At 39.9% G+C, this 27,812-nt stretch overlaps 1 protein-coding gene across 1 annotated transcript in view; it reads left to right on the top strand.

The window, feature by feature from the left end:
- The window catches only part of ANO4 (anoctamin 4), a 135,699-nt gene that overhangs the window by 66,131 nt on the left and 41,756 nt on the right, over nt 1-27,812 (top strand). The window contains exons 10-15 of the mRNA XM_064450042.1: nt 11,803-11,909; nt 13,883-13,938; nt 14,474-14,595; nt 23,378-23,512; nt 24,251-24,347; nt 24,892-24,952. Of these exons, the coding sequence (XP_064306112.1) occupies nt 11,803-11,909; nt 13,883-13,938; nt 14,474-14,595; nt 23,378-23,512; nt 24,251-24,347; nt 24,892-24,952 (578 nt within the window). The remainder of the gene's footprint in view (nt 1-11,802; nt 11,910-13,882; nt 13,939-14,473; nt 14,596-23,377; nt 23,513-24,250; nt 24,348-24,891; nt 24,953-27,812) is intronic.

Here is a 27,812-nt window from a genome sequence, read left to right on the forward strand (position 1 = left end):
TCTAATAATTAAAGGTCCAGCTCAAAGCTAAAGGAAATCAATTGAGAAATTCCTTTTAATTCGCTGGAATTTCAATTACACCCCTAACAGAGTCAAATGGCTAATTCTATCTCAGGTCAGAATTGTAGTTGTTCTTTGTTACTTAAAGATGTGATTAAAACTCCTTTTCAGCTGTTCTGTGTTTAGCATAATCAAAGTTAAGTCCTTTTAACATTGATGATCGAAATAAATTGATACTGTGTTTCATTCCTAGTTACAACTCTAGAACAAATAGAACTCTAAAGAAAGCAAAGAATGTAATTTTGTTTGTATTTCTCTGTCTTTAATGGAAGCAAAATTGCTTGCAAAATGCCAGTGGTAAGACCTATCAGTGACGCTTGTCCAAGCATACAAATGGCACCAGTGTTGCACCAATGTCACTAGAGAAATCATTGGACTACTAAAGCCTTTATTCACTTGCAAAATGCAAAACCCCATGTGACATTCTGATCCCATGTTGAACTTCACAGTTGTCAAATTTTGGAGGAAGAGGATGTCTTATGGGTAGTTACAGTGTTTGAGGTATGGGAAACAATCATTAACTAATTGAGAACAAAATCACAAAGAATAGGCAGCACTGACCAGGGTACTAACAGAAGACACTGAATGAATTATAGGCAGTGTAAAAATCTGAAATACATGACCTTATTCAGGGAGAAGCCAAAACTAAGTTGATGTAATGCTCTTAAATGCCTCACTTTGAATGGACAATTTTCTAGGGACTGGATTTATTAGCTGCAATAGGAATGAATAAAACGGATCTCCTCTGCCATAACACCCTCTGCTATTATGGGTAGCAGAATGAAGCCTCCATAATCCTAGGGAAAATGGCTACCAACCTGCTTAGACACACACAAATCTACAGGGCTGTATGGGATCCACCCAAGGGAGCTGGTGGAAATATTCAGCAAGCCACTCTCCATCATTTGTCAGCAGTCCTGTCTAACCGGGAAGGTCCCAGTTGACTAGAGGTTAGCAAATGTGACACCCATCAACAAGAAGGGCCAGAAGGGGGATCCGGGGAACTCTACAGGTCTGTCAGCCTGACCTTGGTGCTGGGGAGGGTTATGGAGCAGATCACCTTGATGCCATCACGCGGCACGTACAGGATAACCAGGTGGTCAGGCCCAGTCAGCATGGGTGTATGAAAGGCAGGTCCTGATTGACTAACCCAATCTCCTCCTATGACAAGGTGACCCACTTAGCAAATGAGGGAAAGGCTGTGCATGTTGTCTACCTAGACTTTAGTAACACCTTTGACACCATTTCCCGCAGCATTCTCCTGCAGAAACAGGCAGCTCATGGCTTGGACAGGTATACTCTTTGCTGGGTAAGAAACTGGCTGGATGTCCAGGCCCAAAGAGCTGCGGTGAATGGAGTTAAAACCAGTTTGCGGCTCATCACAAGTGGTGTTCCCCAGGGCTTACTGTTGGGGCCAGTTCTGTTTAATATCTTTACCAATGATCTGAATGAGGGGATTGAGAGCACCCTCAGTAAGACTGCAGACAACACCTAGTTGGGAGGGTACGTTGATCTGCTTGAGGGTAGAAAGGCTCTTCAGAGGGATCTGAACAGGCTGGATCAATGCGCTGAGGCCAATTGTATGAGATGCAACAAGGCTAAGTATCAGGTCCTGCACCTGGGTCACAACAAGCCCATGCAACACTATAGGCTTGTGGAAGAGTGGCTGGAAAGCTGCCTCGCAAAAAGGACCTGGGAGCATGTTGGTCAGCAGGACTAGGGAAGTGGTTATCCCTTTATGCTCAGCACTGGTGAGGCTGCACTTTGATCACTGTGTTCAGTTTTTGGCCCCTCACTTCAAGAAAGCCATTGAGGTGCTGGAGCGTGTCCAAAGAAGAGCAACAAAGCTGGTAAAGTGTCTAGAGAGCAAGTCTTATGAGGAGCAGCTGAGGGAACTGGGATTATTTAGTCTGGAGCACAGAGGTCTGACAGGAGACCTTATCACTCTCCAACTACCTGAAAGGAGGTTGTAGTGAGGTGAGGGTTGGTCTCTTCTCCCAAGTGGTGAGTGATAGGATGAGAGGAAAGAACCTCAAACTGTGTGAGGGAAGGTTTAGATTGGATATTAGGAAAAGTTTCTTCACTGAAAAGGTTGTCAGGCATTGGCACAGGCTGCCCAGGGAAGCAGGTGAGTCAGCACCCCTGGAGGTATTTAGAAGATGAGTAGACGTGGCGCTTGGGGACATGGTTTTGGGACAGTGGACTTGGTAGTACTAGGTTTACGGTTGGACACGATGATCTGAAGGGTCTTTTCCAACCTAAATAATTCTATGATTCTGTGATTCAGCAGAAAAACAAAACCAGGTACATAGCTCCAGGGAAGTTTCAGTAGAAGTCGTCTCCTATCACCGACCACCAGCCAGAGTTATCTCCACTAAATATCTGTGCCCTAATTAGACTTCAGGTTCAGACTACAGAGTCTTATGATACTTGAGCAAAAAGATGGGTCAGTTATTGTGCCCTGCAAGAAGAAGTAGTAGTACAAATTATTTTGAGAACAGACCAGTGATAATAAAAAATTAATAAATTGGTGGATGTCTAGGTTGATATTTATTAATAGTCATATTAACTAAACTTCCCTTAAAATTACAGCATGTAAGAAAGGGTTGTTTGGGTTTTTTTGTCTGGAGGAGACTTGGCATACAAACCAGCATATTTTTTTCATTCTTCTGCCTTGCTCATGTTTGTATTGGTAAACTGGCAGCAGGGTGGTATTAAATACTGTGTTAGTTTCATTAACAATCCTGCTGTTGTTTGGCACTTCTTTTATATCATTTCAGACTTTGAAGCTCTGATACCCAGCAGGCCTGACATTTTCTGTTTTGCTTTCCGTGTAGTCTTCCATTCCTTTTGTGTGGGGACTGATAAAATGCTTGCTGAGCTGGCCTCCTTCTCCCAAAAGGTGCCGGCTCTGACAGGATTCTTGTGTTCCTGTCATGCTCCAGCCTGTTGGCTGTGTCTGTCTTATTCTGCTTCACTAAAATTTTGAAATACAATGACTTGTTCAATATTCATCTAAGTGAGTTGCATGTAAACATTTCAGTTGTTCCAAGAATTTCAGGGTATGTTGGTAAGCAGAGCATTTCAGGAACATCTTTAGTACGTGCTTTTAATCTTTGACTGTGGAGTGTGGGTGTCAAATAATTGGAAAAGTAGACTTAAAAAGAATAATTTTATTAGTATCAGTTAACAGTCAAGGAGTGTACTCTGTTGGAGTTCACTTACCTTGTACAAATTGCTGCTTACTTTGTGCAAATTGATGGTTCTTCCAAAATATACATAAACATTCTGTTGAAAGAGCTGTATATAATGAGCCAGTAGTGAAGATGCTTTCCTATCCCCAAACATGGGGAAAGTATGAGTAGAAGTGGATTTTTTAATTTATGTTTACCCCAGCACATATTAACTGACGTAGAAATTACTGTGACTGGCACCTTCATTTGCCTGAGTCATTTGTGCCAGATGAGGGTTTGATCACTAAGGAAATTATTTCTCTTTCACCTCTACCCACTGCTAAGTGTAGTAACCTTCACAAGGGCAGCACTGATAATTGTCACCCACTCAGATCAGTAACAGAGACACTACAAAGTTGAGAAAATCCTGCCTCCATATTAGATGAAAGTTTCAGTTTCAGTTGTCAGTGTTGCATTACATAAGCTTTTGCTTGGTTTTTAACAAATAAAAAGTTACTAACTAAATGTAAAAAAAATTTTAAACCTTTTTAGGTTTAAAAGCTTCAAGGCTTTTATTTAAATTTCTAACCCAGAGCCCTACAATACTGTTTTAGGAATGTGTAGATAAATAGATACTGAAATTCTTGAGCTGCAGAAATAAAGAATTGCCACCTACAATAATTTAGCTTGCAGTTTGTCAGTGGTAAGAAAAGTCCATACATTCTCATATTTGGTGTAGTTAAGGTTTTGCTAGAGTGCTTTTACTGTTGCCGTTACAATGCAATTATAATGGAGTCTACATAATTGTCATGGACAGTTACTTGTGGAGTTCACATTGTCTTCAACAAGTACATTATCCTGTAGGCTAGAATAACAGTGACTGTCTCTTGCCTACTCTTGGGCTTTTAGATGTGACCCTGCATCCCTTTCCACCACACACTTGTGCCAAAACTGATTCAGACAGAACATGCACTGGGCAGGGGGGTGGGGGGGCGCCAGGGGGTCCCAGTAACGCATTAATGCTCTGCTGGCTAACCTTGGTGTTGTTCAAGACTTTTCATCCATCATAGGGCCATTTTTTGAAGAAGGAAAATGTTAGTAACATGTTGAACTCTTGAAGTCCCCAGAGAATGGGGAATAAATGGAAGGCTTTCAGACCCTCTGCACTGTGTTCAGGTGGCAGCTGAAAAATGTCACTAGCGTCTGCTTTTCCTTTATATCAGACCTTATGAACAGATTCTGAGTTTCAAGTTTATAGTAAAAGAGATAACATTTTCTTGCAAATCTGGAATCCTGAATGAGAAGAAGAGATGAGTGGAAAGTACATTAATCTGTCCTTTCAGAAACAGCCCCAGGAGCTTAAAGCATATAATCAATCTTTTAATTACACTGATGATGATTTTTCTGGATATCGTACAAGTATTTCTGGAGAGCAAGATAGGTACTTTTGCCAGTTGAACATATCTTGGATTTCTGTGTTGTCATAAATCAATGTTTATCCAAGACATGCTGAACAATCGCTTAATGGCCATGTAGTATATAATTCACAGATACAACCATCTTGGAAGCGTAACTCTCCTTATTCTGATTTTTCAGATAAGATCTCCATGTCTTCACTGTAGGTTTTACCACATACCATAGCTGGAGGTTGCAGAATTCTTCCCTCTCTCCTGGTTTTATGCGCCTTTAATTTTCTAAAATATTATTCCTTAAATATTTATATGAGCTTGTCCATGTTTGATGTTCATCCAGAAGTTGTGATATTGCAGTTTAGGTCTGGAATTCCTTATTTCTTCCTTTCTTCATAACCCCAGACATTTTTCACCTCAGCGAAGAACAGGCAATTTATCTTTTTTGAGCCATAGTTTGCACATCTAGGTCTCCAGTCTGATACAGAGGATGTTTGAAACATGACATGAGTATGCTCTTCATCTGTGATAGCTCCTTTTAGAAACATGGAATGACAGATGACTGACAGTACTTACAATGCTGAGTCTGGGAAGGAAAATAGTTAAGACCAAAACCAGCAAATCCTGATCAGGCCTTTTTTTCAATAGGAATTATATTTTTGAAGGGAAATAATAGCTTTCAGAAGAAACAAAATTTGTGTTAAGAGACACAGCTAGCCATCTGCCCACCTTCCAAAACAGGCAAAGAAGAAAACTGCAAGAATCACATTTGTAAGCCTATAACTTTTGCAGTGTGACTTAACGTTTTCTTTTAATGGAATTATGACGTACATTATAGGGTGTATCACAAAATTGTCAGTACAAGAGAAGACCTAAATTTGTCTTATTTCCTAAGTATAAGGAAATATCTTTTTGGAGGAAACAAGCTTTGCCTGGCTGAGGCAAGCATTTTTTTTGGAATTGAGTGAATACAAAATTATAATTGTCAGGATAGACTTTTGAGTAGTATCTCTCTTCTGCAGCCACAGCATGGGAAGGGCTTTGTTTATGTCAAAGCATTTCTTCTGAAAATTATCAGCTACAAGAATGCATGCTGCACAATATGTGAAAAACGTTTTCCATCGGACACGATGATAATTAGTTATTTTTCTACTACATGTTAGTTATTTTATGTAGTGAGCTGCTAGTCAACTGGGAATAGTAACAGTAGCAATTAGCTGCAATTTCTTAGATAGCTGTATACTAGCTAGGAAAATGCTTTTAATCGCTATTTAGAGATTTCAAACCTTATATCAGGAGCTATTTTCTCCGGTATTTTTTTCTGTCCAAACATGCTAAACTCTCTGGTTAAATATTAATCTAATATATAATTTAAAAAAAAAAAAAAACAAAACTTAAAAATAAACATTTATTCCTTCAGTGAAAATCAGATAAAAATTTACACAGTTAGGAGGACTAGGACAATATCTGGATCAATTAAACAAAACTGGCCCTTTATACCAAAGGTTAATGGAGTTATTATCATTTGTATTATGTCCCCTTGTGGTAAATTCTGTATCTTTGTCAGATTTCCAAGATATGTATCTCTCAGGGTGGAGTTACATTTTAAGCTTTCTCTGATGCTCAGATCAGCCCTAAAAAATTCCATCTCCACGAAGATGATCTGTGCCTATGTCACCCTGAGCTGCCTCACCCCAAGATCAGGGAGCTGCTACCACTGGAGACAACGCACAGGGCTGAATGGGCACATTTACTTGTTTTGAACCAGAAGAGTCATTCTTGTGTTTATGTTCATCTACAGTATAATAACTATACATTTGCAAATGGCTCTTTATAAGCAGGGAATCACAGTTCTGTAAGATTCCTGCTCTTAAACAAATCTTTGTGCAACGAAACTTGGAAATGCCCTGTAATGGGTTTTTTAAATCCTCTCTGATTCTGGAAGTTTTAATTGCCTGGCAAACTGAATGAAACAGGGCATCCCTGAAAAATATATAAAGCTCATTCCATCTCAGCTTAATATTCCTGAGTGAACAAATTTAAATTAAAAAGTGATTTGGGTGGCAGGGTGATTTGCGGGGAAGGGCAGAGGAAGGTGGATGAGAGATTCAGCACTTTCATGACTCTCTATTTTACTTTAGCAGTTTTGAGGCTGTGATGTGCCAAATCTGAAACAGACAAAGCCACTAATACATTCTTAATCCCAGTGTGATCCTGTTTTAGGCACACAATGTGAAAAATTCCTGATAACCATTGATAAATATTTTCTTTTAGATAATCAAAAAAGTCAGCTGCAGCCTTAAAAGTCAGGCAAAATGAAGATAAATAGAAAGTGAGAATATACCCATTTTCAAACAAATAAACTACAGGGATGTATAGTAGTAATCTCACCGGAATATTGCAGGCTCATCTTGTTGCTGCTACTACAGCTGATGATCTGCTTTCTCTGATGTTAAATGAGGTTAAAACCTGCTATTGCCTCAGTCAACAACAGCTAGCTACTGCCAGTGGTTTACCTGGGAGTGCAGAGGGTTGGGCATTTTTCCTGCGCTAAAGAATACACACCTCATATAGTGATTACTGCTACAGACAACATCTGTGCTTTTAGTCTGAACTGCTGCCAGCAATAGACATTTGCTTGAAACATACCGTTTCGTATGGTGAGTGTCAGACATAGAATATTTCAGTGTCTGGGGATCCTGTGGAGCAAAGATGCACATTGATACGTGCATGTATACATCCTGACTTTGTAGCTTTGTAACCAGACCATGGGTGTTCAGCTTTCAGCTTGTGTATCTTATCAGTACAGCACAAAATAGCCTTTTCCTGCCTTTTGTTTCTCCAAAATAAATTGAAAAGTAAAACCATTTTTATTTCAAATGGGTGTTAGACAAAGATTTAAGAGCTAAATTTACCCCTAAAGGGTTTGTACAACCCACAAAGTTACCAAAGAGAATGTTTGAACAGGAATTCATTGGCGGTTTGTTCATGGTTGAATTTGCATTCATTTAAGGGCCTTCTTTAGATGACAGTTTTACTGTGCTTTGTTATCCATGGAAAGATACTTTGAATCTCCAGTTCAGAGTCTAATTAAGAAAGCTACAAATATAATTTCAAAGCAATTAACCTTCACGGACTCTTCATATTGCTTACAGTATGAATGTAAGAGCAATATTTCCACAATGACATTTTTAAAAGGGACTTTAAATAAGGATCAACTCTGGAACCTTTCCTGCCAGAAGCTCTCTCATTATCTTCACTGGGTTTTTCCTTCTGAGTAAGGACAGCTCACACAAATAAGACTTACAGGACCAGGCTAATGGTTATAACTGTTGTGGAACAAATTACTGGCTTTATTATCTACCTATACGTTAACTTCACAGGTAATAAAAATAATAGTGTATTAATCCTTAGTTATTTTTTATCTTACAAATGAGGTGATAAAGCAATCAAAACATTCAACTGAACTGTCTCCTAAATAAAGCCTGAACCCTTACTGAGCCTGAAAACAAGCTGTATTGCTCTTAAGAATATTCAAGCCCTTGTGCATATTGAAATTCTAGCAAGGGCAGCAGAAACAGAACAGCTGAGGAAACTGTTCCATCTGAAAGCAACAAGGGTTAAAAAGCTCTCTAGAAAGCCTATGCTTTGTGCAGCTTATAGCTCAGTAATGTTTGATGAATCCTAGTTTGGAAAAGTCTTCAGCTCTGGCCCCTGCAAATGGAAATTTGAAGGGTGAGATTCTCCACACACTGAGAAAGTCTTTCTCCTCTGAATTCTTCATTGGATGCTGTAGACCATGAAGTAGCCTTGATGGCTATTCTGTGAATATGGATTTACCACCCACATTCAGAAAGAAGACAACCTGGAGCACAAAATTTTTGGAGGAAGAAATGCCCATGAAGAGTGGGAGAGAAGGTAGAGAGGGAGACGACCTTCACTGAACTGTATGATTCCCACCTGACAAGAGCAACTCCTGTGATTCTGGAGGTAAATTGAAACCTCCCTGGCATTGCCCTAATTTATGTGAACCTCTAACTGGGATGTTGTAACACATAGTTACAACTACTTGAGATATTGTCAACTTTTCAATGCCTCACACGTGTGTCTGCCTATTTTTGTTTCCCATGCCAGAGCTCTCAACCTCCTTCGTTATGGTGAGTGTTACTGCTCTTTCTGGGGCTACTTTACAGACAGTTTCACAGAAATGATCTGAGTATTTGAGTTAAACAAAAGAAAAAAAATCCTGTGATTTTTATATTTAAAAATAGGTGAGGATTATTTTTAGCCTTTACCACATGTGATTCCATCCCAAAACATTGACATTGTTAGGGATAGTCCAAGACATCCAGAGGACTCTTTTTGGCACTCCTTTTTCACCTTTGGTGAACTCTAGCATCTCTTCTGCATCCAAAACACTGAAGGACATGTTCTTGGCCTACATGGTGAGTTTTCTCTCTCCTCTGCCCCTCCTGCCCTCAGATGCCTTTTATTGGCACAAGGATGGGCAGGGCAGAACCCCTGCAGCTCTCATATTCACATGTGTTTTAGGACTGCTTCAGCTAGTTCTGGAATAGGCAGAGTTCTTCATGGCAGTTGTTGTACTGAGGTGTTGACATCTTCACAGACACAAAATGTTCGATTTTTTTCCCCTTTTTTTCATTCATGACTCATGAAAATAGAAGTGACTAAATTCAGAAAAACTATTAACATACTTGTCCAAAAAAGTTGTTGAAATAACTACCTGCAGTTGTAATATGACATAGTCATGATAACAGATGAGCAAAATAACCTTATATCAAAAGGAGAGTAGATTAACATTATTGGTGTTACTTGGATCAATGTTGCTGGTTTCCAATATGAGATGATTCAGTTCCGAATTGAATCCTGCAAGAAGTCCTAGCTAAGTCAGAATGAAAATTACTGTGTTGTTCTGATTTCCTAAGTTGTCTTCACATTTCTTTTTCAATGTGGTCTGGGAGGTGAGATCTTGGAGAGGAAGGTCAGACATTAAAAGAAAATTAAACATAGTGGGAAAAACCACTAACTGTTCATTTCTGGTTTACTACTGTCTTTTAATCTGTTTCTGCTGCTACTAAAATGGCCCAATACAGAGCTCCAGCTTCAGCAGGCAATAATGCTGAACTATCTGCTTCAGAGTTCGAATTGGTTTTTTAACTAATTTCCTAAAGTATTAATGTTATCTGATTTCCCATTTGTCAAAGTCCTTCTAATAATTATTATTTTACATACTGATTACTTTCAACTAAATTTGGTACAGGTGTAACTGTCTCGAGGATAAGTACAGCCTTATTTACTTTGTGAGTATCGGCAGCTTGAAATGGAATAGAGGCCCAAAATTGTGCCTGTACAGAAAAGGCAGCAGCCAGTGCACACCAATTGTATATGCTGTTCAGTAGCAGCCCATTGGTAAATCATCATGCACATAGTGGTCAGCCAATATACAAAAATCAAATTACTTTCAATAGGTACTGTAGGGCATGTGTAGGGGTGTGGGAATAGTAGGGGTGTGGGAGGAAGCCAGAAGTACAGTACTGAGTAGATTGTGGACATCGAAATGACCTGTGAGTATCTGGGGTGGAGTAGGAAAGGAGGCATGAGATGGTAACCTCTAGAAAACCAGGTTTCATTAATTATGGTGCTCTTGGAGCAACTTGTCTTTAATAATTTTACTCTGGGGGTTTTTTATAATCTGCCTTTGAAGCTGAACATAAGGAGCTTATAGATTGTCTTGTAGGGAAAATTTGGCAGAGAATTTTGATAATAAAGAGATAGCATACGGAGTCCCCGAAGTCCAGACTCCTTGGACTCCTTGCCTGGTTTTCCAAACGACTGTGGAGGTGCAAAGCCATGTATGATTTTCCGTGGGCAAAGATTCATTCTGAAAAAATGGGTTTTCATTTGGGTAAAGTTACCTGAGGGGAAAACTGAGCAGTACACCCCGTGTTGTGCAGAAGAGAAGGTGACATAAATCCATGCTGAGTTCCCTATCAAGATGGTCTCTGTTACAGTCAGATTTGTCTAGTGTGTAGTCCTACAGGCTGGTCTCTTTATGACATCTCAATGATTTTACCATTTTATTTATCAGTTTATTCAATTCCCTAGCTCTCCACCAACACAGAGGAGGAAAACAATCTTACCTCCTAGACAAAGTATCTTAAAATATATTAGCCCTTCTGTTCACTCAATTACTAAGGACCGTATTTTAAAAAATATTTAATTTCCTCAATATATGCACAGGTCTACGTAATCAGAGACTCCATCCACTTATCTGCTTAATCAAGTGTCTAAATGACTTTCACAGTCTATCCCGAAGCCCTACATACCTCAAGCAACTGTAAGAATTCTTTAGCAGTATTTAACTGACAAGTTGAAATGATATTTCTAAACACTTATGTTTGCAATTTTTCAGTGATTATGATGATATGCGAAAATATCTTGTTTTCCTTGAGTATGTATATTGGAATTAAGAAATCTATATAAAATATATTATGCTAGCCAATATAATCAATACAGTATGTTTTGTGGCTTTTTTTTTTAATTTCTTGGACTCATCACAATTTTGTCTAAACCATTGAACTTGCATTCATACATGACTCCATAAGTACCTTCTGAAAGCTAATTTTCTACTCTATTTTAGCTTCTAGGACCAAACATAGAAGTATATAATATTTTCCATTTCTAACATAGTATTTGATTTTCAGTAAGAGTGGTTTACCAAGTAGATGTTTCCATCTGACTCTTAATGATAAAGCATAATAAAGAAGCCTGAAATAGAAATCAAATGGGTATTTCTACAGCTGCACTTAAAAATCTTACTCTTTTGCAAATTTTTGTGCAAGTGTTTTGTAGTTTTCAGTGAATTATCTAAAAGTGATGCTTGTCATAATGAATGCTTAAATATCTCTGATCTTTCTCCAGACTTCACCATGTAATTCTTTGTTAGGGAATGAATACTGTTACTGACATCATCTCATCCGGTGAATCATCTCACTTAATCTGGCACCCTTTAATCTTCCTCACACTTGCTCACATACTGTAGATTTTGAGTATGGTATAGAGAGTAATGGAACTCAGTATGCGTTTTAAACATGCTACTATGTATTCCTGAGATGCCCTTTGTTTGTATTTTTATATAGCTTCATCATACACAACAAAGATACTTTCTTCAATAATGCTACAAGAAGTAGAATTGTACACCATATCTTACAAAGAGTGAAATATGAAGAAGGGAAAAACAAAATTGGTAAGTGCTGACCAACATGCTTTTAAACATAGGTGCTAAGTCCACCAAAAAAAGCGGAGAAGTCTGCCTGGGCTCGTAACAGACTCTTCTGCTTCCTTTTTAACACTTTTGAGCTGTTTACATCTTACTCACTGCTGTTGTAGGGGCTTTGCCTGGAAGACCTGACAATTTCCCTGTAATATCAGGCTGCTTTCACAGGCATATATGTCACCACATGGGATTATCACCTCTGCAAGGAAAGAAACTGACTTAAGCAAGAAATAGGTACAGATTAAGGACCCTGGAAAAGCAAATAGACTCATGCAGAAAAGCTTCTACTCCTTCATAAAAATGTATTTGGAAGTATGGCAAGATTTGTGCTGCTGTACATCTAGCCTGCAGAGCTTCTCCCTGGATACCTGTCCACCCCCAAGGGAGGTGGAAGGTTCTGTATCTCTGTAGCTGCTGTAGGTCAAAAAGGAGTTCACCAGTGACATTCTCAGTGCAAAGGATGCCATGCATAACTATGGCATCACTTTAAAGTAGTGGGTGGAATGGATCTGTGGAGCGGAACATATCCAGATCCAGGAGAGCAGGTGGTGAGAGAGGAAGTCTGGAGTACAAAATAGTGTCCCTCTTCTGTCCTGTGACACAGAGCATGTGCTGCTTGTGTACCACATAGAGACTGGGGCATCATAAATGGAAAGGCAGCCTATGTCATAGGCATATGTCTGCAGCCTATGTCATTTCCCTGCTGTTTAAACCCCGTCCTTCCTCTAGAGGTATAGAAGCATCCAAGAACTTCACTTCTTTCTTCCTCAGCTCCTGGGATGAGGGCAGCAATAGCTCTGAGCAATGACAGTAAGCAGAGGGGAGAGAAGAAAGGGAAGAATTCATGTGGTGCATGCAGCCATTGCATCTAGCACACATACTTGCAGTCCCTGCCTGCCTCAAGATCCGAAGCTCCCTCACATACCTACTTGTGTTGTACCTACCATGAACACAACCTTGTGTTGATCACTAGGCAGAGCAAAGCCTGGCTCAGCTGTACAGGTTTTGCTTTTCTGACAGAGACTTTGGAAGAAAGCATATTCTGCCAAGCAAATAATAACGCAATCACTAAAAGCCTATTTATGTTGAACTAATACTTCTCATTGCTGTGTTCTTGCTGCTATCATTCTCCTGTGAATTAGGAAAAGAATCAAGATTCTTTGTCTCTTGGTCAATGGGGTTCAAATGCTTTCAGGTTGTTAGTGCCAGTGTTAAGTTTTGCATTGCCTGATAGTTGTTCAGTCCTATTTGGTGACTTTCCAAGTGAAAAATGCCCACATCTCAGCAATCATTCATTATTTTTCTCGAGGTTCTCATTTAAGAGGGACACGGCCTGACTGAGTGGGGTATATGATTACGTTTTTTTGTGCCAAATAGCAATCATTTTGGTTCAGGTTCAAGTATATTTTCTGGTCTTGTACTACTGCAGCCTGTCTTGTTCCTGTCCTACCTGTTCATCCAGCAGCTTTGATAAGACATAAACTGAACATATTTTAAACATTGTTATCATATGGAAATTAAAAGTTTCAGTTGCTTTACTGGTCTGCAGTTCAAAAATGTAAAGATCTTCCCTGAAGTTTTCAGCTCCCAAGAAATACAGCCTTTCATCTAGATAGCTTCCTTAGACCATAATGGGGCCAAACTTCAGTCCTGGTGTGAGGTCCCTGATTTCACTGAAGTTATGCTAAAGATGGATTTGGCAAATGAATCTTTAAACCTCCAGCATAATAAATGATAGATTATGATTAATATTTGAACAAGTCTTTGCTTGTATTATCCCTTAGTTCATCAAAATCAATAAAAGATTAATTTTTCTACATGTATCTTACTGTCAATGGGCTTCAAACTTCATTTAGCCAGCTTATTATGAAAATATGTTTTGCTTTTTACTTAGCAGTTTTTCTGGTCCTATTGGTAAATAATTGGATACTTTTGATTCTTAGGTCTGAATCGATTGCTCAGTAATGGCTCCTATGAAGCTGCATTTCCTCTTCATGAGGTATTTTTCTCATTTTTTTTTCTTTTTGAACAGACATTTCCCACAAAATGAATTCTTAATTATGTAATCATTTATTCTCAATCTTATTAACATTATTATTCTCTTCTGCAGTCTGCATCTGCCTCTGATCTCCCTTCCATTTAGTAATTCTTTTTTCTTGGGAAAAAAAAAAAGGGATTTTTCTGGCAAAAAGAGATGAGTCAGGAGAGTTGTTCTGGATCTGTTCTGTAAAAAGTATTTGGGTTTGATAAATTGGTATGTTTTCAGAGGGGAAAAATATTATGCTGTGGTTTTCTCTATGAGATTCTCCAGTTTATAGCCTTTGACTTGAACACCATTTATCATAAATTTCTTAGGAAAAATAATCTCAAATATTACTGAGGCAAGAGGAAATTGGCCTTTTAATATCATATTTAGCTTTTTGTGCACAAGTATGGAGTTTGCATAAATTCTCATCCATACTGCTAGTGAGAGAGATTTCTTAGATATTCTTTTTTCCTGCTGCTGTTCATCAATGTCCAGATTTGTATTTTAGGGAAGTTACAGAAGTAAGAATTCGATAAGAACCCATGGGGCAGAAAACCACAGACATCTGCTCTATGAGTGCTGGGCTTCCTGGGGAGTGTGGTATAAATACCAACCGCTGGACCTCGTGAGGTAAGATCTTCCTGCTTTTAGTGCGTCACATTATAGGTGCTTTGAGCATAGGTTATCTCTTTTCTGACAAAACCATGAAAAGCCCAGTTAATTCCTGTGGTTTTTAAAAAACTGATCCTGAGGACATGGCAATCCATTTCATTCATGGTGCCACTACATTCAAAGAAATATCTGTAGAGGAGCTTGTAGGAGGAACTGAAAGTGAAAGTTGTTTCCCTCTAGAGTGTCCTGACACCGTAACTTCTAATGAAGGTTTTGCAGAACATTTAAGAGAGAAAAAAAAAAGGAAGAGAGAAATCTGTGGAGGCTGGATAGACTTGGTTGCATGTTTATCCACTGGAGGAGTTCTTCTTCCTCCTCAGAGCACGGCTTTGGTGAAAAACAGGCTTTTATTGACTAGATCATCGTCTTTTTTCCCAAAAAGCAACCACAGAAGAAGCCCTGAGTGAAGTTTAATAATTCTTACAAATTGCACGGGCAGAGCTCACAGTCACTGAGTGTGCTACTGTGTTTAGCAGCACTAGCAGTAGATGGGTGGAAGTCTCTCCTGTACCACCTCCCTGAAACTCAGCCCAGCCACATCGCCACAGTCTGGATTTGTATTCATCTGGGAAGTAGCCTGCAAAGAAGGAACACTGAGAAAGCTGAGATGTGACTCCAAATTCTTAGAGCCCTTTTAAATAATATTTCAAATAGGCTTGCGTGTGCTAATAGAGGATTACATATTTTTTATGCATATATAGAAAGCCAGATCCTTTACTGATCGTGTTGGCAGAACTATTATTAGGCATTAATGGGCTTTTTCTACTTGAAGAGAGGAATATGAAGCTACAAGAGCCTATTAATAAAGTCTTTAGAAGCATTGGATTCACTGAAGGTATTGATGCATTGACCATTGAGAAGGGTCATACAGAGCATGCAATTGGTCCAGCATATTAATTTCCCCTTTTATAAGTCCTGTAACTGATAGAAACCTTCACTTTTATTGATTCTCAAAACTGTTTCCAGTTAGAAAGATTTGGAGAGGGTGGCCCTAGAGACAGCTGGGGTTATTGATTTAGGCCATATAAAACCTATCCATTTCATAAAACAGGAGGTGTTCAATTTCCATGGAGAAAAAAAGTTCAGCAAGAAATACAATAGAAAAAATTTACTGAGTCATGCAATTTTTAAAAATGCTTTCTAAAACAAATTGATGTATTTGTATCTCATAATTTAATCCTGAAAGTTTATTATTTCTTTTTTTATATATTGGCCTGGACAGAAATACGGAATTTTTCTCAAATTACGCTATGGAAACTGCTGATTTACTGAGGAGCCAACAGTTATACTTAACTTTTTAAATTTTAATTTCCCAGTATCCAATAAGATATTAATGTCACAGTATAAACAACTTATCTCTGTAATGTTTTTTAATCATTTGTCCATGATGGTCAAGGCTACTTCTCTTCATCAACATTTCTTGTTTGTGGAAGTTCTGTTGAGCCTATATCTGGGTTTTGGTTTAATTTGGTTTATGAATAGGGACAATCAGGCATCTAGAAGGCTTTTAAGTATGCAAATAAATGGTAACTGAATGAGCAATGTTAGACACATGATTGTTCTGGACCTTGGTGGCTGCCTTCTTCAGTAGCTTGAGTTTGATGTTTAAGATTTTGTAAGATGCCTTAGCTTTCCATCAGAAAGTGACATCTACAGATGTTTCCACCACTATTTTACAAAAGAAAAAACCCAATCAACATAGCAGACCCCCTAGCTGAGGTCATGGGTGTTCTGTGGTGGTTCAGTTTAGGTGCTTACCCAGAGAGGAGTGGAGCAGGGGGAGCTGTGAGGCTCCCTGAGCTTTCACAGCAGCGTGAGTCTCTGTAGCCATCAAGTGCAGCAGGGTTCAAAGATGCAGCCCCAGCCCAGCCTGCCCTTTCCTGCCTGGAGCGTACCCATGGCTGGAATGAATACACTGAAGGAGGGGAGGGGTGACAAGGAAGGGGAGGGAGTGCCTTTTTCTTCTCACTTTACAGGCGCTAGATTTCCTTAACTCCTGTCAAATCTTTCCTATCTACTGCCACCCTCAGCAGCTCACGTGTCTAGTGAGCTAGAGATTTTTCCTTGAAGAGCTGACAACACCAGCAAGACCTGTTATTCATTTCTCTTGGAAGTATCTCAGTGTGCATACTTTAAACAGAAGCTTTTTTAGTGCCAGTTCTGCAGCAGAAGCAACTTTTTTATGTTTCCCATGCCAACAGCTATACCCAGGGGTGTACTTGAAGGGAGTAGTGTTGCCATCTGTACAAAAGGAGTGGATGGATGTAAATTCTTCCACAAACATCTGACCAGAACTTGCTGCTGCTAGCTGACATTCCCCTTTACTATATGATTTAGAAAGGCTAACGGGTAAATTAGATGTAGATAATATAATTACCTCATCAATAGATATGATACTTCCACCTTAAAGTCAAGTTGCCACAATGGTAAATGAAATTGTTCATACTTTGGTGCTGTTTTGTTTTTTCCTTAGCTGTTAAAAATGAGACCTCACATCTCCAGTGCTGTCAGTTTGGTGTCTCACAGATTTCATTTCATCAGCTGGCTGTTATGGAGATACTAGTCATTAGAAATAAATGAGAAAAAGTCATTTGAGGGGAATTGCATGATTCTGCTTTCACTCCGCTTTGAAACACATGGCAGTATGAAGGCACAGATTTGGCACAACTACAAAGGCACTTTTATTAATCAACAGATGTGGTACCATGATTTTAATTACATTTCTGTTGGAATTTAGGATCCATAGTTACTTTACAAGAATAATTTAAGATCCCTAGAATTGACAGCTATTGGAAAGAGGCAGGACTTAACTGTATTTATATGCTCTGGGGTCATGTAAATCAATGGAAACAGTTGCAATGGTGGCTTTGGATCACTTCTTTCACACTTCTGTGCATAGCTGCTTTCCTCTAGGTTGTGCACAAATTGCTCCTGTTGCTGTTTGCACATGTTATTTACAGGACAAAAAGGGAGGGAGAAAACTAAATATATAAAGTGTTCGTAAAATTGCCTAAATGAACCTGAAAGCAAAAGTATTGCCTGAGTAATTTGCTGTTACTCCATGTTTACATTAAATTACTTTATTGCAAGCTGACAACTCCCTTTCAATCTCCTGTCAAGCCTTCCTCCCCACCCCATCGCTCCTGACATGAGAGCTTCATGTGTCCAAAAGACATGTTGGAAACCTCTAGCTCCCTCACAACTTGTTTCTGTGATATAAAAAAGTTCTATATAGGATTTCATTCCGACCTGCAAAAGGCTTAATGAAGATAGATAGGTTCTTGGCTTGAGTTCAAACCTGTCTGTATTCTAGCTCCTTGACTTCCTTCTAGCCATCCTGAGAGCAAACGATTATATAATGAAGGTCATCAAACACCAAGGAATCCAGTATCACATTTAATGTTTCGAAAATCAGACTCTGTAGCTTAATACGTTTGAAAAATGTGCCTATTCATGAATCCTGAGATTGAAATCTTGGCCCAGTTAAGTCAGTGATAGTTCTACCATTGGATTGGAGTGAGGGGAGAGACAATTCACTGTTAAGGTAGGTGATATTGGAGGGCTAGTATACTCGCTAGTATACAGCTGAGAAACAGAAATTACTTTCTTATTAATATTCTAATGGTACATCATATATCACACACAGAATCACATAGAATCATATAGGTTGGAAAAGACTTTAAGGTCATGGAGTCCAACCATAAATCTAACACTGCCAGTTCACCACTAACCCATGTCCCTAAGTACCACATACAAATGTCTCTTAAATACCTCCTGGGATGGTGAATCTACCACTTCCCTGGGCAGCCTTTGCCAATGCCTGACAACCTTTTCAGTGAAGAAACTTTTCCTAATATCCAATCTAAACCTTCCCTCACACAGTTTGAGGTTCTTTCCTCTCATCCTATCACTCACCACTTGGGAGAAGAGACCAACCCTCACCTCACTACAACCTCCTTTCAGGTAGTTGGAGAGTGATAAGGTCTCCTGTCAGACCTCTGTGCTCCAGACTAAATAATCCCAGTTCCCTCAGCTGCTCCTCATAAGACTTGCTCTCTAGACACTTTACCAGCTTTGTTGCTCTTCTTTGGACACGCTCCAGCACCTCAATGGCTTTCTTGAAGTGAGGGGCCAAAAACTGAACACAGTGATCAAAGTGCAGCCTCACCAGTGCTGAGCATAAAGGGATAACCACTTCCCTAGTCCTGCTGACCAACATGCTCCCAGGTCCTTTTTGCGAGGCAGCTTTCCAGCCACTCTTCCACAAGCCTATAGTGTTGCATGGGCTTGTTGTGACCCAGGTGCAGGACCTGATACTTAGCCTTGTTGCATCTCATACAATTGGCCTCAGCGCATTGATCCAGCCTGTTCAGATCCCTCTGAAGAGCCTTTCTACCCTCAAGCAGATCAACGTACCCTCCCAACTAGGTGTTGTCTGCAGTCTTACTGAGGGTGCTCTCAATCCCCTCATTCAGATCATTGGTAAAGATATTAAACAGAACTGGCCCCAACAGTAAGCCCTGGGGAACACCACTTGTGATGAGCCGCAAACTGGTTTTAACTCCATTCACCGCAGCTCTTTGGGCCTGGACATCCAGCCAGTTTCTTACCCAGCAAAGAGTATACCTGTCCAAGCCATGAGCTGCCTGTTTCTGCAGGAGAATGCTGCGGGAAATGGTGTCAAAGGTGTTACTAAAGTCTAGGTAGACAACATGCACAGCCTTTCCCTCATTTGCTAAGTGGGTCACCTTGTCATAGGAGGAGATTGGGTTAGTCAATCAGGACCTGCCTTTCATACACCCATGCTGACTGGGCCTGACCACCTGGTTATCCTGTACGTGCCGCGTGATGGCATCAAGGTGATCTGCTCCATAACCCTCCCCAGCACCAAGGTCAGGCTGACAGACCTGTAGAGTTCCCCGGATCCCCCTTCTGGCCCTTCTTGTTGATGGGTGTCACATTTGCTAACCTCTAGTCAACTGGGACCTTCCCGGTTAGACAGGACTGCTGACAAATGATGGAGAGTGGCTTGCTGAGCACTTCTGCCAGTTCCTTCAGTACTCTCAGGTGGATGTCATCCTGCCCATAGATCTGTGTGTGTCTAAGTTGTCTATCAGGTTGCTAACCATTTAGCCTAAGTTTATGGGTGCTCAATTATGTTCCCCATCCCTGTCTTCCAGCCCAAGGGCTGGGTACCCACAGAATGACTGGTCATACTATTAGAGACTGAGGTAAAGAAGGTATTAAGTACCTCAGCCTTTTCCTTATCCTTTATCATTATGTTTTCTCTCACATCTAATAAAGGCTGGAGACTCTCCTTAGCCCTCTTTTTGCTGCTAATATATTTATAGAAGTTTTTTTTTTTATTTTACGGCAGTAGACAGATTAAGTTCTAGCTGGGCTTTAGCCCTTCCAATATTCTCCCTGCATAACCTTGCTACACCTTTGTAGTCCTCCTGACTTGCCTGCCTCTTCTTCCAAAAGTCAGAAACTCTCCTTTTTTTTCTGAGTTCCAGCCAAAGCGCTCTGTTTAGCCAGGCTGGTCTTCCTCCCCACCAGCTTGTCTTTCAGCACATGGGGACAGCCTGCTCATGTGCCTTTAAGACTTCCTCCTTTAAGAATATCCAGCCTTTCTGGAATCCTTTGCCATTCAGGACTGTCTCCTAGGGGACTCTGTCAATCAGTCTCCTAAACAGGCCAAAGTCTGTCCTCCAGAAGTCCAACGTGGCAGTTCTTCTGAACCCTCTCCTTACTTCTTTGAGAACCAAAAACTCTATCATTTCATGATTGCTATGCCCAAGATGGCCTCCAACCATCACATCACCCACAAGTCCTTCTCTGTTCATGAACAACAGGTCCAGCAGGGCGCCTTCCCTAGTTGCCTCACTAATCAGCTGTGTCAGGAAGTTATCTTCCACACACTCCAGAAACCTCCCAGATTGTTTCCTATATATGAAGATAGGAGAGATGGATTATTCTGTTAGGTGCTGGGGGGGGGGGGGGGGGGGGGGTGTCATGTCTCTGCTTTTTAGTTTAGCTGTGGAGGAAATCTTCGGTGGGAGAACCATCAAAGACACAAATCATTTTTTTCTATTTTTATTAACAATCTGAAAAATTGGTTGGTAATAAGTTAGCAAAGTTAACAAAGATGCAAATGTTATCAAGGCTGGAAAATTTCAGAGAGGCCTTCAATGAGCAGAGTGATAACAGGTGGAATTTACGTATAAGTAACACACAGTGATGCACCCTAGAAAAAAAATCCCTGGAATTCTTCATGTACATTGCTTAGTTCTGGCTAAAGTGCAGGTAAGAGAACTGCCATCACTGTGGAGAGCTATATGAAACTTCTGTTCTATATAGTGACAGAGAAGAAAGAACAAGTTTCTTCTACATATTTGGTGCAACTTGAAGGGAAAGAGCAGCAAAAGTATCTCTAAACCATTTTAATCTCCTAAGGGTCACGATGGTCCAGGCTAACCAATTATGGATTGGAATAAATGTGGAACTGCTCTGAATGTGGCACCTAGGAAGATCTCTAAGGACCTTGTAACTGCCATAGTTTTTCTACAGCACTCAACCTAGTGGTATTTGAGCAGAGACTTACAGAAAAAATAAGCTAACTACAGGGCCAGAAGAAATCAAATATTAACTTGATCCTGATGCAAATTACAATAGTACAGCCTGTGGAATACCAGCTGTGAAGTAAAGGGCAATAGTGGAAGATGGAGGCTGTTTGTCCATATTTAAACCTGTATGTGTCAAAGTAAAGTCAACATCCTGCACTTATTTTTAAAACCAGGCTCACAAATGGCCTCAGATGCCTTTTCTTTACATTGCAGAGATTTGGGTTGCTCCTCATCAAGTCCGTTCTTCTTTATGCACACAATAAACCTTGCTTGGGTCGTCATCTAGGATGAAGCTGTTTGATCTCTAGATCAAAAAAGTGCACCATTAGATGGAAAGACTCAACAGGATAGGAAATGAAGTTTGTGTGAATGTTTGTCACTGGGGGGTGGAACGAGGAAGCATTCATCCTTGAATTAGGGAATGAAATAAAAATAATAAATCTTGATGAATGTTAGGTTTACTTCACTACTTTGAACTATGTACATGGAGAAAAATTGGTCTTAGATATTTCATGGAAGTAAGCTCAAAATGTGAGCTTGCTTTTTTAGTGGAGCAGGCACAGCTTGACATTCTAGGTGTCAGTAAAATAATTAGGCCAAGCAGTTCACTAACACTCTTAAGTCAGGGCTCAGAAAGTAGTTTCCAGTGTGTCTTTTTACAGCCAGACCTGCTGCCCTTGTCAGAACTGAGCTTGTTACCATTAGTTTACCAGCTCTTTAGCCTGTGAATTTGAGTCTCCGTTGAGTGACAGAAGAATAAAAACACATGACAATATTTGGCTTCTCACACATGCTGGTAAACTCAAATAATAATAATAATCAGTGTAGGTCAGTATGATTCAGAAGAGCATGAGCTCAAGCCAGACAGATATTGCTTTTGCTGGAAATTTTTTATATTCATTTGAAAACTGATGATTTTGTCCATTCCAGATGAAGTGTTTCTTTCTCTTCTCTGCTTTCTCCAGCCCTGGACCCCATCATGGGTCTTCTCCTCCTCACTGAGACAGTTTGACCAAAGATGTTTTCTGGTAGCATAAAGGAGCCAGCAGTGCTGGCTCACTGCATTCTTTGTCTCTGGACAGATCTGAAGTTTCATCATTAGCATGGTTTCCATCAGCAGCTATTCTCAAATTCATTTGATATGCAAGTTAAGTTGCCTGCAAAGTCTCTGAAGTGCAAGAATATCATCCTGCCTCATTCTTTAAAACTAACCTTGCAAATAATCTCCTAAAATCTTCATTGTAATCATAACTGCATATTGATTTGTAAAGCATCCTAATCTGATCCTCAGCCTACCGTGCACAAGACCATCAAACACAGGACAATGCATGCAGCCTGCTCCTATGCTGATGAGTTCAACAGGCTTTTTGTCTGCTTGATGTATTCTTTCACACATAAATAAAGGTTTGGTTGTGTTTGGGAGGAGGGAAAATGCTGATGAATATGGAGCAAATAGGAGCTTCCTGGCCACTTTGCTGTTAGTCTTGAAGCAATATAGCTAACAAATTAGGATTAATTCAGACTACTTTCCTCAAATCAGTGCAAGACAATACGTAAAGACCTTACTTGTGCTTTACTTTCCACCTCTGGTAGAATCGTGAGATTAGTTTTCCAGGAAGTGAGCTAAGAGAAGAAATAAGCAAATGAAAATAAACTGGCTAGAGGAATAACCTCTGGTTAATTAATTTCTTAGAAATAATTTGGACCCAAATCATTGTTGCTGTTATACCAGTTTTAGGGATGAAACTGATTTTAGTGCAATTATTTGGGAAGAACAGTTACACAGCTAAAAGGCAAAGAAAGCCATCCATTTTCCAAACACAAAGAATTAGCTTTTTAAAATGAACTCAGCATTTCCTTTCTAAGGTCTCCACTCATCTCACTGTAAACTGTGGTTAGTGATTTTTTAAATTCATTTTTTAAGTTCATTTATGAGGCAGGTCCCTGTGTGGATTTAGAAGCCTAGTTGCAGGCTTTTTCTTCAGGAAATTCTGACTTTGCTCTCTGATCTACTCTTCAGATATGATAGAAATATTTATTTTCTTTCAACAAGCAAGATGAAGCAGATTTATTTTAATTAGCAGGTAACTTCACTGTGTTGTGTTTTAAAACAGACGGTACTTTGGTGAGAAAATCGGACTGTACTTTGCCTGGTTAGGCTGGTACACAGGGATGCTCTTCCCAGCTGCCTTCATTGGATTGTTTGTCTTTTTGTATGGAGTCACCACTTTGAACCACTGCCAAGTCAGGTAATGTGGGTACTTTTATAAGGGAAATTACAGCTGTGGGTTATTATGAATAATTTAAGAGATCTTCATATGAATTGTTAATTATTTCATTTTGAACTGCTGAATGAATACTCAGGAAAAAACTGTTCTTGGTTCTCATAAGGTACCCAGTATCAGGCTTCCCTTGGTTTGTACTCCTGAATTGGGATGGAATGCAATGTTTCCTGCCCAGCTCCAGTTGTTGATGGTGCTGGCAACTCAGCATGAAGTAGGGAACAGTAGGGCTGCTTCATTACCATTGTAACAGGCCAGCAGAAAAGTGGCCTCTTCAAGGCCTTTCCCAAAGATCCACCACAGGAAGGCATTCTTCAGATGAAGAACCCCCTGGACCTTCTGCTGAGTGCTGCACCTCTACGTTCTTGCACACTTAAGCCACAAGAATAGGTCAAACTCAACTTTATTTGCAATTGTCCTCACACTTCTCATACCAAAGGTCACTTCTGACTCAAGAAGCTGGAAATGGTAAATAGATACTGCTAGGCTGGCCGTGAAGAACAGTCCTCTGCAGTTATGACTGTGAACTCTGAAGTCTTAGTCAACAAATATTAATTATACACATGCAGTTACGAACATCTTGGCTTCAGTTACAGAACCAGTATTGTTCAGTAAGTGACTGAATATTAGTGAAATTTATCAATCCATTTTAAGACTGATTGTTTTGCATCAAACTATTAATTTTTATCATTTCTATTTTTCCAGTAAAGAAGTCTGCCAAGCTACAGATATCATAATGTGTCCTATATGTGATAAATACTGTCCCTTCATGAGGTTGTCAGACAGCTGCGTTTATGCCAAGGTACATTTTAAACTATGCAAATAGAAATGCTTTAATGGTAAAAGCATTAATTTTGCCTTTTGTATTTGTCTTTAGTGAGCTTAGGTAAATAAAATCTTGAAAGGACAGATTAAGTTCAACAATATGAATATTCATTGTCTTTTACCAGGACTTAGTCTGGGTTGTGAAACACTTGGATACAATTTGCACTTACAGATTCACCAGTCCCTGAGGTTGTGTCCTAGGTGCATTTGCTGTGGTGCCCTTGGCATCAACCTTTATTTTATGATCCATCCTGGCTCAATAAAATGGTACCTAGCTCAATAAAATGAAGGCTTTGGGTCTGAAGTGATGCTCACACCTGGTGTCGGCAGAGTTCAGTCCCAGGCCAAGCCAGCAAATAGTCCTGTGAATTGACAGGTGCATTTCATACATCAAGGGAAGGATCCTGAGGATTGTCAGGCCAGCTGCATTCATGATCATGCATACATTAATTTCATTAGGTGAAAATAGAAAATAAAGCCTTATTATCATAAACTGATCACGCTATTCATATATCCCTCAGGTAACCCACCTTTTTGACAATGGAGCAACTGTCTTTTTTGCTGTTTTCATGGCGGTGTGGGGTAAGTTTTGTTTTGCTGTTAAGGAATTGCACAATCTTTTTCTTAAAGATTGCAATGCAACGTAGGCCTTTGTAATTTCCAGCACACTTTTTTCCAGACACTGAGAAAAACAACATAGGTTTGATTCTTTTCTGTTTCTGCAAAAGGAAGATGGAAGTGATTGAAATCAGGTTTTTATGTGATAATAATTTTAATTAAATAAAAACATGAATGCAGTATGTAGTGTATATGTAGATAGTAATTTTCTGGTGGTTTTTGTAATTGTTTTTCAATCTGTTGGCACTGAGGCCTTTTCTCTGTTATTGTTCAGGGCTTCTCTTAGCTTTGGGCAGCTCAGTTTAGTGTCTGTACTAAAATGAATTAATGTATTGTTTTTCCCACCTTGCAGAAAGGCAGTAAAGCTTAAATACATGTAAGCTGGTTGTAATTAAAGCAAAACTCTGATGAAATAAATGGAAGATTTATTTGAATGACAAATTGTTCCAAGAGTGGTCTAACTGTTGCCATGGAGGCTGAATTTTGCCTGTAGGACAGTTCTATTTCTGGCTGAACTGTTTTTCCTACTGTGGTCTTGGAGGCAGAATTGAAGGCAAGAGGAAACAATAATTTCTGGCAGCATAAAAAGTCTTTCAAACACGCCCTGAGCATGCCCAGGCTATTTGCTGCTACCATGCCACTCTGAGAGAAGGTAAACACCTTTAGAAAATGGCTCAATGAGGTGCCTTAAATATGGCATCCATCTCACAGCTCTGGGTGCTTGAGCTACCCTGATTTAGCCATTGTTGTCCTGTTCCTACTCACACATCTCCAACTGCTTTGGAACTGTGTCCAAGTAACTCTTACAATCTCCGTTTTAAACTGCAAATCTCTTTACTGAGCCACAAGAGATATCCAGGAGGCAACATCAGAGCCATCAGGACAACAGAGATTAGCCTACCAGTCTGTCTCAGTTCCTTCCTCCAAAACTATGTTTTTGTCTCAGTTAACTAATTAAATTAGGTCATACAAATCAAGCCTATTTATGCTATTTCATGTAATATTGACAGTATTAAAACACCACAAATTACATTAGGGAAAAAATCCACAGATCGTACAGATTTTTTGTTTCTCCTTGGTAATTCAGCTTTCATTTAGAGCTACACCAGAGCTGAGAATCACCAAAAATTTCTAAGCCTTAAAGATTTTTTTTAGATATTTACTCAGCTTTTATAACCTCTTTCTTTATGTGCTTACTGAAGCTGAGAATTTCCAAGACAGTTTAGAGGCAGAGGCTTCCATCTCAGATAGGAAAATTGATGGGTTAACATTGTTGAACATTTATGTCACTGTTCCTAACTGCTGGTGAGCATGTCTTTGGAGGGCAGCTTTTTGCACCAGTGCTTTTGTTCCTCCTTAACAGTAATACTGCTTTCAGGAAACAGCTGTTCTCACAGCATTGCACCTGTACCTTAGCACTGCCCAGAACCAGGGCTGTAGGAAAAGCAGCTTTAGGTAAGGGGAGTCCCTCACTCAGGTAACCATGCCTGGTTCTTCCTCATGGTTGCTGCCTGAGAGAAGGGTGAGCAGGCCGAGCATGCCTGCCTACAAAATGTTGTAGATCTTCTGTCTTTCTTGTCCCTAGTTGACAGGAGCTGCACCTCACTTTGGTTAGTGTCTCCGTCCTTCCCCTTCTTCAGCATTGCTGCCAGACTCCCAGACCCAATTCCCTCTGGGGATATGTCCCACCAGACTGCCAGGACTAGGAAATGCACTGCCCACCCATGCATCTCCAGCACCTAAGCCCACAGACTGATAAGAAAAAATACAATAAATGCTTCCCTTTGGATGATTTGGCTAGTGCAGAAGAGACTGTAGGAAAGCGGCTGGGGTGAGAGCTTTCCCCACAACTTTTGTCTGCTTACTGTACACGTGAGCTTGCTGCCAAGAGGGATGTAAGGGCAGCAACCTGAAAGAGGTTGTGAGTGTAGGGTAATGGTTTGGGGAATGAGCTCATCCTATGGCTCCACCCAAACCACAGTTTCTTAAATAAGAATTTGCTGAGACCACAGTGAAATTGTGGAGATATTTTCCATGCATTTAGGGTTAAACAACATTAGAACAAGGAAAGACACACTTCCCAGGGATTTTCTGGTACTGTATGAGCTGGCTTTCCACCTGTCTTAAACGGATTTTCAGCTGCGGGCATTACCATCATCTCAGTAAATCGTAAGGGAAAAGAAGAAACAATGATAGCAGTTTGATTGCAGAAATGTTTTTTCTGTCAGCATGAAACAACTGGCAAGTGCATGGCAGATGGGCTGTGTAAAGTTCAGCCTTCTACATGATCCAGTTTGACAGACACTAGCATATAAAATAATGATGGCAGTGCTTTTAAAAAAAGAGAATGAAAGCAAAAAAAAAAAAAAAGGCAGCTAGAATTGTGTTACGTCTTTAGCCTGAGCTTAGCCACTGTCTTATTATCTAAAGTACCTTCTCCACTGTCTTTAGATCCATTAGTGAACTCCCATCTTGAGGGAGAAGCCTCAGCCATTTGCTTTTCAGAACTGCGTGTGGTCACTTTGGGCCTGACCTGAAGAGGTCATCTGTATTGTGGTTTCCTACCAAAATTTTTTATTCTAAAGACATCTTTAATTGATGAACAAAGTGGGTTGCTCACTTTTTAAACAGAAATAAAATGCTTCTCCAAACTGCTGTGGCCAGTCTGGGAAGAGGAATTACCATGACAAGTATCAGTATGGGCTGCTTGACTGATGCAGCAGCAATGCACCTGGCTGTAGGACTCTGAAGCACAGGAACCCATCTTTTATAATGGTTCATTGTGGGATAAGTGGGTCCCATCAAAGTATGGTTGGAATTGTCA

This window comes from Phalacrocorax carbo, chromosome 1 (genome assembly GCF_963921805.1).
Source record: "Phalacrocorax carbo chromosome 1, bPhaCar2.1, whole genome shotgun sequence".
NCBI lineage: Eukaryota > Metazoa > Chordata > Aves > Suliformes > Phalacrocoracidae > Phalacrocorax > Phalacrocorax carbo.